The following is a 16,239-nucleotide window of genomic DNA, read 5'->3' on the forward strand; positions in this document are numbered from 1 at the left end:
TCTCTTCTCCACTGTATTTCCTTCCCCCTACTTGAGTTTACATCCTCTTTTACACCTCTCTCCTTCTCCCTCCTCCTTTGTCCATTTTTACCCTCTCCCTCAATCTCTCTCATCCCTGTCTCCATTTCTGTCCTTTCTCCGTTTTCTCTCTCCCATCCCATCCCTCTCTCTCTCTCTCTGCTCTTTTTGTACGCAGCTCTCTCACATTCCAATGCATGAGTTCACCACAGCCGGCTTTAGGTGGTCAAAGGTAACAAGCATCAAAAACATCACTCACCAATGTCTAACTGTACATTTCATCATTCGTGTTCCTTTTTCATCGCGATGTATTGACCGTATTGACTCATCTTTATTTACTGCCTTTGTTTCGCACATGTACTCAGCATTAAGAAGAGTCGACCAGCGATGACTTGACTTGAGTGTAGCATCTTCACAGGCCCATGAAGATACAGACAGTGTTCATTTTAGGTTTAGTCTTAGTCTTTAGACCTAAATGCTCAGTTTTAGTCACATTTTCATCATTTTTAACCTTTATATCTGTAGTTGACGACAGCTCAAAACATTTTACTCCAGTTTTAGTCAATTAAAAGTCATCACATTTTGGTCATTGGAAGTTTTCTATCTTTAAACTAATTAAGTCAGCCTTGGTGTCGAGGTGACAGGTTGTACCAAAGCACCATTTCACCCTCTTTGCTCTTTTACTTCTGTAATATCTGGATAATCTAGCCCAGGGGTTCTGAAACATCACTTACAGGGGAGAACATTTTCCAAGGATCCCCTGATGATCGTAACACCTATCAGGCATTATGCTTACTACCACTTGCTCTCTTAGATGCCATTGGAACTATTTGTATTGTAAAATGTATCAATCTAAATACTTCAGACCTGTTTCATAGCGATGAACAGAAAAACATTTAAATCTGAATCATGTTAAAACCACTTGTATGCTTTAAAACAGAGGCTCATTTGATTCAAACTGCTTGTGGACTCAACTTGACGGCGTTTATACTTTCCAAGTAATTGATCTTAAAAGCTTTCAGAACATTATCAGCAGCAAGACAGCCGCAGGAACGGTTCGCTGCGACCTGAGTGAGTTCAGTGATTCATGACAGATTGACTTGATGTGTCACAATTATGGCAGTTTCTATTGGTCCAGAGCTAACGTGGGTGGGACTAATGGACACAATATGATTGTTTCATTGGCGCAAATGGTCATCACCTGTTAACAGGCAGTTTTTAAAGATACAGCACAATTTTATAATTCATTATAAATAATTATTTTGCGGGCCCCCAGGCTATGGGTCGCAGACCCCACTAAACTCTCCCACCACAGGGCATCTTTCCATCTCCCTTGTTAGCACAGTGCATTGCGTTCAAAAATAAGGAGTGTCCATGTGTTGTTTTGACTGGATGCTGTCATGTTGTTGTCGAGCTGCCGCTGTGGGACATCATCAACTGTATGGCTGGTGACAACCTGCTGATCATGGTGCAAATAAAGGAGGTGGAGCTTTGCCCGATAAAAGAGAAGATCACTTTTTGGGTCAAGGAAAGCTCGCAGAAAATATACGAAATATGACTATCTTAAATGACTTTTATTTTGAAATAATCCCCACATCAATCCAAACAGAAGAAGCGTTCATATCCAGCTTTTCTTCAGGGTTTTTTTACTTCTTATTTCTGCTGATTCCATCTTTTTTATAGCAGAAATAAACATATCTTTGTGACTCTCTTCTTCTTCCTTTCTTCCATTTTCCACGCTTCAGAGACACAGGGAGTATAAAAGTGGAGGAGACAGAAGAGAGAATCCAAAGAGGAAATGTGTGTGCTGCTGTATTTGTGTGGGTACATCTGTTCAACGGTCCACACATGTGTTTTTCTGCACATGTGTAGAGGAAGGCCAGATTGTCGTCATGCTGTGAAAAATACTGCGACCCAGACACTTGGACCTCTCAGACATTAAACTGACAAAGTGATATACGCGCAGAGAGAGGCTCAGATAAAATATATATCAGAGGAGAGAAAGAGGAACAACATAGCGAGGGAAGAGAAAACACAGAGGAGAAAAACGACACGTTTGATGTTCTGCAATCGAGCATCTCGTGTAAAAACAGAGAAAGTGTTATACAACATTTCAAAAGCACAGAAGCTGTCAGATGCACGCGTAGAAGAAAGACACACACATGCACAGAGACGAAACAAATGATTGAAGCTGGAAAAAGCAAAAGTTTAAAATGTCTCACAATGTGCGCTTGTGTGTGTGTCAGGTGGAGGACCTGCTGGTTGCCATGGAGAAGGTGAAACAGGAACTAGACGTGATGAAAGCCAAGCTGTCGTCGACTCAACTCTCACTGGCCGAGAAGGAAGGTCACCTGACCGCCCTGCGAGCTGAGAGGCGGAAGCACCTGGAGGAGGTCCTGGAAATGAAGTAAGACAACACAGGCATTTTATTACTTTTATTTATGTTCACACATAAAGCAGCTGGACATCAACACTGAATGATGCATACTCTGTGGGACTCCTGTGTCATCTGTCTTGTTTACAAAGACACAACACTGACAAGGACACTGTAAACGTCTTCCTATGGATCTAACTGCAAATTCGATTGTCTCTAATCTATCTGGCTCTCTGTTTTCTAACTTTAAAAACACTCATATGTAGGTATATGCACATGGCTCCATTAGCAGCATATTAAGGCTGTACATGCGCAGTGTTGTTCATTGATCGTGTGACCAAACTTAGCATAAAATCATAGATGGCATAAAAACAGGAAGTAGCAAGAGTCCTCACACACTGGTTTGTGAGCTGTCGTATTGGAGCCTCAAGTTTTAAAGAATAGCCGTAGCCATGTTTGTTTTCTGGAGCAAGAAGTGACCATATTTAGAAGAGCTGGAGAGTAGCGAGGTGCTAAATGCTAAGTTGACAAGGCTACACAGTCTTTGTTTGTGGCTAGTTCTTTAGCGGGCTAATTAGCTACTTAGTAAAAGTGTTTCCCTGTGAATGAGATTCTATTTGTAGTGATAATAGGGCTGTGACGGTAACCACACGACCAAACTACCGCGGTTATGTGGTGCCAATCGCAGGGTGGACCCAGTGACGCCTCTTATTTTTAAAAATAGACCCAGTGATGTTGCTAGGTACGCGTCCAGCGTGTCTGATGCATAAAAATCTAAAGGGAAGCAGTAAACTCACAATCCATACGTCCCAGCACCTTAGTAATCAGCAAAAGAAACCTAGCTGTCAGAGCACCACTGTTTCAACCCTCTGCGCATCTCATCAGCACAGACGAGCCCGTGTGCAGTCTTGCCACACGCTAGTTTAGCCGCTACTGCAACAATTAGCCCGTCACCACAGATTTCATTTCAACAAATACGGATAAGAACTTCACTCATGTCGATGATGTTTTACTCTCTGGGGGACGCGCTGTAGTTAAATAAATAAAACATATTCCGGCAGCGGGCTGGGGCGGCGGTTAAACTCCAAACCACTAGGGGGCGTTAGTGTTTCACAACAGTTAGAAAAATAAAGTACCGTCACAGCCCAAGGTGTTGACTGGAGAATGTTATTTATTAGACTAAAGAAGCTAGCATAGCGTCACTCACCGACGACACCCCTCGCCCCTAATTTGTCACAATTAGAATATATTCCAACAGGTGAGTTATATTAAAATTCATCCCCTACAGTTGTTATGAATTGGGAAATTAGCTGTAGAGACCTTTTTGTGCCAGTCTGTAAACATGTTTTAATCTGCTGTTAAGTTGGGCATTTTAATATGGAGCTTAATAGAGATCGACTCACTTTTGGAACCAGCCTCAAGTGGCCACACAAGGAACTGCAGCTTTTCGTACTTTGACATTGGCTTCTTTTTTCAGCTCTTGTGGCTTCCTCTTGCATAAAAGTTTAACAGGTACCAGGTCATGAACCAAAGTAATAATTCAGTCTCTACTTTAATGTAATGTCTACCTGTTTAACCTTCACTTCCTGCACTTTTCCCCTGACACAGCAGTCAACACGTACAGCAAAAAGTTTCCAACCCTCTGTCAGTTCCTTTAAACGCAGACCCGACCTTCAACACTTCCCCTCAAATTAGCAACTCTTATGATATCTCCAGTAGTTTCCCATGTTGCTCCAGTGTTCCAGGAAGGTGGCCACTAGTCACATTGACATGAACTTCACCCGACACCTCATCAACTCTCCTTCCTCTTACTTCCTGTCTTTACCCCTCGCTCCCTTTCCTTTCTTCTTTTATCTCCCTGCTCTTTCTCTCTGCACTTTAAAGCCATAGAAGTAAGTGGTGTGTTAATGCAATAACCATGTACCGCTGTCCGGCTCTTCATATGATTGATTACATACACAGACACCCGCACACACTCGTGCACTCGCTGTAGTTCAGTGTAAATTCTGATGTTGTTATAATGGATGGGTTTGCACTTTAAGTGCAGCCGAGAGGAGTCCAGCAGGCGGATGATTCTCTGTATTTTCTGCTGTTTTACATCCTCACTGAGACCTTACAACCAGCTCTAATTTAGTGGAACGACGCTTTGGGCTGAAAGAGAAGCCAAGGAAAATGTCCGTATTAGCGTGTCCTGCGAGTTTAAACGCGCTGTGGGACTATCTTTCACCGAAGCATCATGGGAAAATAAGGACATGCACTGTGATTTCTCCCGCACTCTCTCCTCTCTTCTTCGCTTTTGACAATGAGAAAAACTCTCAAGTGTGTGTGCAGCTTCATGTCCGTTCACAGGCCAGGTGAGCAGGTTATTGGCCATTTTATCGCCGTGGTAACGACCCGTGTGATTATTACAGGCATCAGCGCTCCAGAATGCGTGGCCTTGTTTTCGCATGTGAATTTTGCATGTGTGAGTGCGCACTTGTGCAAGCACACGGTGATTGATTTATTAACATCTGACTTGTCCAACGATCCTCTTAAGAAAATACAGGCACCGTGATGAATATTTATGTAACACATTAGCAGACACACATGCATCTTTACATCATGTACACACACATACAAACACAGACCGCCCCACACACGCATGATTAGATTTAAGAGTCTCCTGTGAGCTGTTCAGTCTGTGATTGCATTTAACTTCATTCTCCGATGGTGCACCGTACACATGAGTACATTTGTGTATGTATTCATTGTGGTTAACAACCCTATAAAGCTCCAGTCACACTGTCCTAACTCTGACCTGTGATGTGAGTGTGTCTCCAAACACAGATCATACTAACTGCATTCAACCTTCAGAACAGCTGTTATAACTACTGGAGCTTTTATTCCATTAGGTTTCTTTTGGTGCCTTTTTGGGCAGATTTCAGTGACCTATTAAAATAATAATTTGTCTCACATATTGGCACATTAACAGGGGAAAAAAACACAATTTTTAATTGGAGTAATAAAATCTCTGGCAGGGTGCCTCACTGAAGAGTTTGCTACTGCTGTTTCACTCACTGCAGCCTTCGAAGGAGGCGTTAAAGCCGAACTGAAATGAGACGGTCTGGTCTACCCTTGCGTCACCAAACGCTGCTCCTGTCGCCTAGCAACAGGTAGCTTGCGGGCTAACTAGCTAGCATAACTAATGTCGAGTAAGTCAACCTATTATTAAGATTATTTTTTTGGCTTTTGCCTTTTTTTTATTTATAGGACAGATGAAGATAGACAGGAAATGTTGGGAGTAGAGAGTGGGGGATGACATGCACCAAATGATCGGCAGACCGGGAGTCGAACCTGTTATCAGTGCGACGAGGACTGTAGCCCCTGTACATGGGGCGCCCGCTCTACCAACTGAGCTAAACCAGCGCCCCAGTCAACCTGTTATTTTAAAGCTAATTGTTTCAAGGGCCCTTTCATTTTCTCAAACGTGTCTAGCTATTCGAGTTGAAACCAAAAACTTTTACATTTAAAGGCGTATTCCTCGGCCGCGTAAAAGTCCACCTTTTCGCTTGAATTGGCGCACAGTGCATCTCGGGATACGGTGGGCCGACAAATGCGTCCTCCGTTTCCATACCGCGAAGGATGCGCCCGATCCTTGGCGGTATGGAAACGGAGGACGCATTTGCCGGCCGCGTCTGAAGGAGCCTTCGAATTGGGACAGCCTTCGACGCGCCGCTGTGACGCAATCGGCCTTCGAAAGGCTGCAGCCCCTGGATTAGGCGCATGCTGTGCATTACAACACATCACCTTGACATAATATCAGTTCAATAGAAAAAAGAGCATCTTGATTTTTGCCGGTGTTGAAATACATACCGTCAGGATTTCTAAATACCCTCGTATACCATAATACTGTGACACTGCCCAAGCCTGGTTGACAGTATGTCATTATAGCAACAGTTTAATCAAAAGGTAGCAGCGCCCTAAAGGAAACCCTGCTATCGGAGTGGGACCATAATTTACTAAATGAACGACATGGTGTATTAAATGAGACTTGTAGCTTGAGATTGAGACCCTGAAATAATTCAAAACCATACAATCAGAGTCGCCCCCTGCTGGCCAGAAGAAAGAATGCAGGTCTTCTACGTCCATGTCTTCTGTGCGGTCTTTGACTGTTCCTTAAAGGCGTCCACCACTCGCCAGAAGATTTGTTACATTCATATGCGATTACTTCACCCCTCACTGACCAACATACATCACTTTCATGCCTTTCCTTTGCGTAATGCGTGATATTTTTCCAGCTCCTGTAAGATGTTCTTCCCACATATTTGGGATGTTGTGTATTTCTGCGTCTGCTCCCCCCTTGGTGGAAAGTTTAGATGTTTCAGGTAGCTGCTAGTTGTCTTTGCTGTGAGTTATGCACATTACGCCACCGCTCATATTTTTCACAAGACATTAGGGTTCGGTCAGCAAATACGTCATTCGAGTCAGGCTTTCTCCCACGTGTAAAACATGAGCTGTTTAAGGTGGCTGCGTCCCGCGCGTCCATATATCTTAGTGTAATGCACATGAAAGTGTCCCTGCGCGCGCAGGAGGCCGTAACTCTTCTCGGTTTGATGTCTGATTTGTTGCCTAGTTTTACATCGGTGTAAGGTTTAATGTTACTGTAAGACATGATATATGATACTGAGTGTTGCAGAGGTTTCTGGGACAGACATGGAATATATTAACACACACACACACACACACACACACTGATGCAAAATATACACCAAGTACAGCTGCAAGATGACATTCTGTCTCGCTTTCTCGCCTTCTCCTGTTTCCTCCCTTTCCTCCTTTCATTTTTTAGACACACACACTCACACACACACACACACACACACACACACACACACACACACACACACACACACTGTAATATAGTTGTGTGAGTGCAGATCTATCTTTGTGCCACAGTTTTCACCAGCTGGTTGTATATGTCTTCTTTACTCCGACACTCTGCTAACCTCCACTCCCTGATGTACATTCTTCATGCGCGTGTGTGTGTGTGTGTCCGCACTCCAGCATATGTCTTGATAAAGGTAGAAGGATCATATTATGCACATTAAACCACATGCAACTTAAAAACACACACTTAAAAGACGTTAAAGCACATGCACGGGCACACACGACTAAACACACTAAACCAGAGTTAATACACAAACAGAGCTACACACAGATACACACATCTGCCCTGCATGAGTCTTTCCCACTGATAAATCATCCTCCGCGACCTTCACACACACACACACACTCGTAAAACACACACACACACACACACACACACACACACACGCATATTTTCTTTGCGATATACATTAAATATGCACATGCTCCGTTTCTTCCCAGCCTCATGCGGGCATGTGTGTTGTCATGTGTTTGCACAGTTCGGAGCAGGCAGGTGTGTGTGTGTGTGTGTCGAAGTTAGCTGGAGGAATGTGCTGACAGTGTGTGTGGAACAGCAGGGCATCACGTCTGAAATCCCAATCTGGAAGAATTAAAGCCGATTTAACTCTTTGCTGTTCTGTTTGAATGGTTTTGAGATCCAACTTTAATGCAGCGTTTGTCCAGCGAGATTTGATTTAAGCTACTTTTAAAGGAACTTTAATTTGTGGACAAATCGGTACGTCTTATCTCTTTGCCGATTCCATCTGATACATGTGTAAGTGGTGTCCTTTGTCTTGAAACAGTCACACATATCACTCAGTGTGACCCTGTAGAGGCACTTTGGCTCTGTGAAGCGCTGTAAATCACATCGACCTGCTGGCAGCGGTGACAGAAATTGATAGTCAATCTTCCTGCTGATGGTCTTGTTTCCTTTCTTAGCTCATATAGAGTCATCAGTATTAATTTCAGCCTGTTTCATAACCAGCTAAAAATGTAAGCCAAACTTACACACATTTTTGGTCAGTGCACCGGAATATAAGACGCAGTCTGTTTTTGGGGGTATTCCACAGGGACATAGCTTTTTATTAATGGAAACGTGTATACAAGTTATTTCAACACCATATCAACTAGAGATAGACCGATATGGTTTTTTCAGGGCCAATACCGATACCGATTATTAGTAGTCAAGGAGGCCAATAACTGATATTTGAAACCGATATTCATTTGCAGTAAAAGTGAAAATATTGGCGTCAAAATTTTGAATAATACAAACTCCAACACTTAACTTTGTTTAAATGCCTTTAAGCATATGCATCAGAGCCAAAATAACCCAGTTTTAAATTGATGTCTTGATGCCGATATGCTTCAATATGCCGAATATCGGCGCCGATAATCGTCTTTTCATTCAAAAGAAGCCTACCATCGGTTTTCACCATGTCGAGTTTGCAACCCTGCTAGCTACCAGTCAGCCTGCGTTTTTTTTTTTTTTTTTTATAAAAAAAAATAAAAAATTGAAATCGAAAATATTTTTATTGAGTTATCAAGCAACAGGTACAGATTATGACGTTGTATCCACCTAATTTTTCCAAGTATACATGACAAAACAGAAGTTTCATACAAAAAATACGACCGGGATCTTTATAAAGCAACATCAAAGATCCAAGTGATGGAACAAACAAATATAAACAGCCTACGTTAACGTTGATTGTTGGGAGGGTGGCGGCTGCACTGGCGATCATGACGCCGCATGTCCGTGACAAAGCTTTAGATAGATTCAAGCGCCATCATCGGGGTAAATTACCGTAACACAAAAATCAACCCCTCTCCGCATTCTGTACTGGTATATTTGTCGCACTGCTATGTAGGACGCAGCCCACTTTTTAGAATTAAAAGAAATGTATTAAAAGTGCGTCTTATACACCGATTTTTATTGTAGTTAGAAATAAGCTGCTAAAATCTAGCGTTAAGTTAAAGTCAAGTCAGTTTGAGTTAAATGACCCAAAACTACAAGCTTGTCTTAAAAGGCTTTTCATTCTATTTATTGTTTGTTTGATTATTTTAAAGGGACAGAGCGTGTTGTGCATGCTGTGTGCCATGTTAGCAAGAGTGCTAACTTCCATATATAGTCTGGCGCGTAACAAAAACATAAACATTGCGTGTGACATTTAAAGATATGAAGTATACAATACACAAGTAGAAAAAGAAGAGACATTGTGCAACATTTAAAGGTACAATTGATAGAAGTTCTGGTTTGCCTTAAGCCTTTATAGAATATGTCTGTAGGTAACTTCTGCACAGCATACAGCAACTCCATCAACCTTACACCTTTGATTTGGGTAAAGAAAAACTGAACTAAAACCTCTTTTAGAACCGGTTGCAATAAAAGCATTCCTCCTCCATTAGAAGTCTGAATCTCACATGGTTTATTGTAAATATTTGCCGCTGTCTCTTTTCACTGCAGGGAATTCGCCTGAGAGACGCAGCTGAGGGCAAAGGGGTCCCTAGTGTGAAGGACGTATTTTGACTTAAAAAGGATTTGCATGTAAGGTTGTGGCTCAAAAGCATGTATAGCAAAGTAAAGAGTGAAAAGCATGCAAACATTGAAGGCATTTTCCATTATAGGGAGAAGTGGATGAGTCATGTACTGTTTAAGTTGTCCTTGACCTGCAGGCAAACTTTTCACTTAAAGTTTGCTTTGATAAAAGGGAAAGAATACGATTTCTAAGCCTCAGTCCAAAAGATGATTTCACGTGTCCCGATATAAAAATGAGGTACGGAAAATATTTCTCACTGTCAAAACAGTCTTTTGAGTTTGTGTGAATATCACCAACACTTTAAGTGTGGTATCGAATTATTGTAGAAGAGGAGAGGACACAGAAGTCGACAAGAAAGGAGGCTAGAGGAAGGAAGAAAAGCGAGCAAAGAGTTCAGGGCAGAAGTTATAAATCTCTTTTTTCGGAGAAGGGGGCATTAGGAGGATAATAAAATGAAAGGACAGAGGGAGAAATGTTTTTATGGCGGAGAGAAAAGACGGGAAAGCAAAGAGGAGAAAGACAGCTGTCCAACAACAACTCAGCGGAGCCAACGGAACGGCATGATATCCCCAACAAATTATATTTCCCCCATCTCTGTCTGCCTCCATCCTTCCTTACATCCATCAATCTGTGTGACTGCAGTTTAGAGATTGCTGTCGGAACTTTTCCCTGCGTTCACATGACGACCTTCCTGCTGTATGCACGAATTTGCTGACAAACAAGAAATCACCAAATGTGCAGCATAAAGTCGCTGCTGAACATCTACTTGTTTTCTCTGCGTGCAGGAGGCCGCTTCAGGCCGTGACAAATCAGGTGTTAAATAGTGATTCACTTCAATTCTCGTGGGTAAAATTACAGCGCCAGAATCTATTCAGAATTACTGGAATTGGATCTCTACACCCAAAAGTGGATTAAGCATCCAGACTAAGAGTCTAATTTGGCACACATGTACAATCAGACTGTAAAGAAAGTCTGCATCGCGCTGTCCTCCTGCCTGATGCCTCAAGGTGAACGCTATAAACTCAATTTATTTCTCCTCTGCTCCTCTGCTCTTTGTTTTATCTCTCACCCAGCCTCCCTCTCACCCCTCAGACCCTCCCTTCATTCCTCCCCGCATCCCTCGCTCTGGCGTCCCTCCCACCCTCCTCATTCTTTGCATCCTTCCTGCCGTCCTCTTCCTCCGTGCCCTCATTTATCTCTCCATTCTGAGTCAGTCTGGAAACGTCATTATCCCCTGATTTCTGTCTGGCAGGCCGTATGTGTATACCATAGACTGTATAAAAAGATGGACGACATGACAGCTCCCTAAAAGTGAAGGCAAAACATCTGGAGCGCCCCCTGCTGACTGGCTGCAGTATAGGGCACAAAGCTCGCCTCCTCCATGTTAACAGATGAGTCAAACTATAAAAACAAAGCACGCCAAATACATGGTTTCTGTCATTATAGTTAGTTCTTATCATGCTGATTTACGTCCAAGTGTTCATTTTTCTGAAAAGTTTAGTAGGGCTGCAACTTACAACTAATTTGATAATCGATTAATCTGTCGATTATTTCTACGATTAATCGATTATTTATCGGATAAAAAGGAAAAATATTAGCATTATATTCAAAACACAAAAATATCTTGTTTTCTTGTCCAATTAAATGTTAATATATCAATTATGTAACTCATGTTGATTTACTTAATAATTTTACATAAAAAAGGAAGAACAGACGAGGCCACTACAATAAAACAGGACATTAGGGATGCAGCCATGAAGTGAGTATAATAGGGAAATGTGACTAACCAAAATATATTTAATCAGACAGTGCTCTGGTTTCTGTTGTTTAGTATCCGTTCAGACCATTGAAGACCAATTGAAGCACTTTGTGTTGCATTCTTTTTGCATGAAAGGTGCTATATAAATAAAGTTTGATTTGATTTGATTTGAATGACTGTATATAAAGATGGATGACGCGTCTCCATCTGCTCTAATTGTACAAAATCGATGCCAAAATACCCCCGAGGCGGGCGCTACCATCTTGAGATGGTGACGTCATATGGAGCCAGAGTCTGCGCAGTAGAGATCGGCGAGTGAAGCGGCCGTAGCCACTTCCGCTAACCCAAACACACACTTAACTTACCCAAAAAACAGCAAGGATCCCGCACACCGGCGTGTTTAACATCAGAACAGCTTCTTGTGTTGGTCTGAGGTTAATGTTCAAAGGTATGAAAACTTCAATGACTGTAGTGATTGTTTTAGTTATGTTTCCACTCGTGGCTTGTCCTCCGCTCTGCTCACCTGGAACAGATCGGCTGCAGGAGCCGAATTTGTCAACAGAGCTGTCAATCATCATTTTCATCAAATAACTAATTAAAAATAAACTTGTCAGAAAAATTAACACTTGAACGTAAATCAGCATGATAATAACTAACTATAATGACAGAATTACTGTACTATACTATAATTTATTTGGCGTGTATTTTGATTTTATGGTTTGACTCATGTCCCATCTGTTAACATGGAGGAGGCGGGCTTTATGAGCTATACTGCAGCCAGTCAGCAGGGGGCGCTAAAAATGGTTTGGCTTCACTTTCAGGGAGCGGTTATGTCGTCCATCTTTTTATACAGTCTATGGTGTAAACGGACACGAATGTACTAGAGGCGGACACATCATCAGCACTGCACAACAAACTGAGGAGGAGACGAAGTAACTTCCTGTAATTCATCACGTGAGCTACACGAGCAGCGTCGTCTGTCATTATGTACAGTCATTGGTCTGAACCTGTGTCTATCCTGTATTCGAGACGGTTCGATCGGCTTTATTGGCATTAATATATCAGAGACAATACTGCCCAACGTATGTAACAATATGGCTGCTCATGTAAGAGACACACTCAAACACACACACACACACACACATGCGTGCCAGCTATCCAATCAGTAACATTACAAGTACATGCTGCCTTTGAAAATTACACACAGACACACTCAGAGTCACTTACAAAACGAGATGAGACAGCATGACTGCTTAGAAGCTTTTACTCCCAGAGGAATGCTTCGGGATGTATGCGCGCGCACACACACACACACACACACACAGGCATAAAAATACATCCTCCCACACAGATGCATGTACACATGCTTATGGTGCGCTGCCATAAGCCAGAGACAAGCGCTTTGATCCCGTCAGACAGCAATGAGATTAATTCACACTGTGCCAAAAGGAAGTCTGTGCGTGTGTGAGTGTGTGTGTCTGTGTGTGCGTGTGACAGACATGTTAAGAGCTTAGTATGACAAAAAGGGGCACGCAGTTCTGACACTTCGTCTTACAAGCTGGAATCAGGGCACTCGCCTCCCGTCTCCCTCTTTTCTTACCACTTCTCTCTTGGCGCTCTTTGTTCTCGCCTTTCTTGCCCTCTTCTTTCGCTCTTTCTCCATCCTTTTCATTTTGGTCCCTTGTGAGGAGACAGAGGGAGAGATAAGAAGAGGAAAATAGAAGCAATAAAGTTAGAAGATGAATATAAATAACAGGGTTTTATGGGAGCTTCAAAAGCCAGGCAAACCAGTGATATATCTGAAAACACAGCAGAGAAAAAGAACTCTTCTTAATTGTAATTTTCTGTGTAATCCGTTCATGTATCGCAGAGCTCTCACACCAATTAAGGACACTAAATCGAGCTGAATAAGAAGCGGTTTTTAAACAAGTACGAGACGCAGAGAACAAGAGCAAAATGTTCAGACACATGGACGAGAACCAAACGCATCAGCACCAAAGAGAAACAAGTGAAAAAGAAAGAAAACAGATAAAGCATAAAAAAAGGATGCGGCAAAACCTAAAGCGGCCTGTTTTCCTCGGCTGATTACAGGTTGTGCGTGCCAGGCCGTCAAACAGATCATTAAAGAGGGAGAGGAGAAGCATATCAAACAGAAGAAAACAAAACATGTTTCTTTAAACAAGCCTCTGATTTCACGTTAGAGAGCCAAACGATTTCATTTGTGTTCTGGAAGTAATCAAAGTGTAGCAGACAGACAGGGAGGAAAGAACAGGACGGACTTATGAGCAGATTTTGCACTTAGTATGTTATTAATTTAGGCTGTTTATGCCTTTATTTGAAAGAGAGGACAGTGGATAGTGTCAGAAACAGGAAACGAGAGAGTGGGGATGACGCACGGCGAAGGGCCGAGGGTGGGAGCCGAGCCCTGGGTGCATCAACGACTGTAGCCTCTGTAGCGCTGAGCTAAACCGTCGCTAAATTGAGACACTTTAGGTGATGGTGTCATTGGAACCTTGATTGAAGTGTCTTTTAATCATGCCCGAAGGTAAAAGAGTTTATACCTGTCATAACGCGCATTTCCATCCATCCAATTTGCACGTACAACAACATGAGACGTGCTCAAATTTCAAAGGGAAACGGCCCCTTTTCTGCGAGCGCAGGTCGACTCACTTCCTGTTTTTAAATCCTCTCTTAAAACACATTTGTTCTCTTTGGCTTTTAACTCAGTTTGAGATGCTGGCTTTTATTGTCTTCTATTGTTTTAACTGTTTTTGTGTTTGTATGCGTGTGTACAGCACTTTGGCCAACTCTGTTGTTTTAAAGTGCTTTATAAATAAAGTTGAGATGAGTTGAGAACGATCCGTTTTTAGCTTGTCAACGTCTCATCATCGTCGTGGAAAAAATACAATCAATACATTATTACAAACTGGAAACTTGGAACTTAAATATTTCCATCATGTTGTTTAAGTAGTTGTTTGTCTCATTTGCACAACAGCAAATGCATTTAATATGACTATAAGCATTATCCTTTTAATTAAAGTAACTTTATTTATCTGAACACATCACCTGATGGACAAACATTTGGACAGTCTGTTTTTAAAGGCATTTGTGGTGTTGTGTTGGGATGAAACATACTGACACCTTCACGTTGGTTAACTTTGTCCAACAAAGGTGTGAAATTGCTTCACCTAAAGCGATTTCTGAGCACTTTAAGCAAAGCCGGCAGAGTAGAGCCGCACCACAGGGAGCATCTGTAGATACAGTACATGGACAGATGTATTTTTCACTCTCACATTGTCAAATAAAGTAATAAAAAGATAAAAATCTTCCTCCGAAGACATCTGGGAGTCGCAGGTGTCCGTTACCGCCACTGGTTAGTGTTCCAGCCGTGAGTCTGTGCTGACAGATTGTAAGCAGATGTCTCGGTCTCTGTGGCGCAGCGTGGAAATGGATTTACTGTAAAGAACCTGAGTGAAGACAAAGCTGCATCTTTAGTCACACCTCTTCTCCCCTGTGTGTGTGTGTGTTTGTGTGTGGTCCTAGGGAAAGAGCAAACTCCCGCGGACCGTGGATAATGCATTTTTACACCTTTCTTATTAGTCACAGTGTGTGTGTGTGTGTTTTTAGACGCGCGTGTGTCAGAGAGACGGAGAAAGAGAGAGGTGAGAGTGTTTTTTCGGGAGAAGAAAGGGAGCGGGAAAAAGGGGAAATGTGTCAAGAACAGATCCTCATTCTGTCATGCAGTAGTCCCACCTGCCCCCCTCCCACCCTCCCTCTCTCTCTCTCTCTTACTGCCTTTGTCTCTCTACCTCCCCTCCTCGCTCCTCTCTCCCCCCTTCACGTCTCTTTGATTTGTTTTCCCTCCAAATCCTCCAGTTATTTTATTCCCTTCCCTGTCAATGCTCTCTCTCTCTCTCTCTCTCTCTCTCTCTCTCTCTCTCTCTGTGTGTGTAAGCCTTCTCGCTGTCTCCCTTTAAGCCTCTCTGATGTACAACAGCTCCTTGAGGGGAGATTTTCTCTCCCTCTCAAACACACACACACCAAATTTCTTATCCTATGCAGCAGCTTTAACCTATTTTTCGCTCTCTCTCTCTCTCTCACTTTATCCCATTCTCTTTAATGGTCGCTCGCCCCGTCTTCTCTCTGCGCACTAAATCATTCATACCCAGTGTTTCTGACCCACTTCCAGTATAGTTTTACGACACACACACACACACGCACACGCACAGATCTCGCCGAAAATCTCACCGTCCTCATCGTGTAATTGTACATTATACAGAAGGCTGCTTTAATCAGGAGCTAGCTTCTATGCTAATCAGTTAGCCGTTTTCCACTCTTTTTAGCTTCCTACAGCCTTATTAAAGAAGTAAACTTTCCACATCAGTGGAAAAAGTTTTGTGTTTTAGCGCTAAATTAAAGCACAAAGAGCATTTTTAACTACAACTCCCAATAATCACTTTTTGTCGTAGCACTTTCAACGTCGCATTTTTCCCTTTGATGTGTCTCGTCTAAAGTCGCCCCTCGAGCAATTTTAAAGTTTGAAATGTGCATAAAAAGTGCTGCAGGTGTCGGTCATTTCCTCTAATACCTTCGCTCATAATGTGGTGAAACTTTGTGTTTTGCAGGAGAGAGAGAGAGAGAAGGGGAGC

At 42.5% G+C, this 16,239-nt stretch overlaps 1 protein-coding gene across 5 annotated transcripts in view; it reads left to right on the plus strand.

Annotated features, from left to right (window-relative positions):
* LOC138599323 (ELKS/Rab6-interacting/CAST family member 1-like) overlaps positions 1-16,239 on the plus strand; it is a 154,923-nt gene that overhangs the window by 92,663 nt on the left and 46,021 nt on the right. For all 5 annotated transcript variants that reach the window (XR_011308717.1, XM_069670927.1, XM_069670928.1 and 2 more), the window contains one exon: positions 2,265-2,425. Coding sequence is in view for 4 of the 5 variants with exons in the window: in XM_069670927.1 (XP_069527028.1) it covers positions 2,265-2,425 (161 nt within the window). In the remaining variant the exon portion in view is untranslated. The remainder of the gene's footprint in view (positions 1-2,264; positions 2,426-16,239) is intronic.

This window comes from Semicossyphus pulcher, unplaced genomic scaffold (genome assembly GCF_022749685.1).
Source record: "Semicossyphus pulcher isolate SPU_LCO1_2020_fin unplaced genomic scaffold, fSemPul1.0.p SCAF_20, whole genome shotgun sequence".
NCBI lineage: Eukaryota > Metazoa > Chordata > Actinopteri > Labriformes > Labridae > Semicossyphus > Semicossyphus pulcher.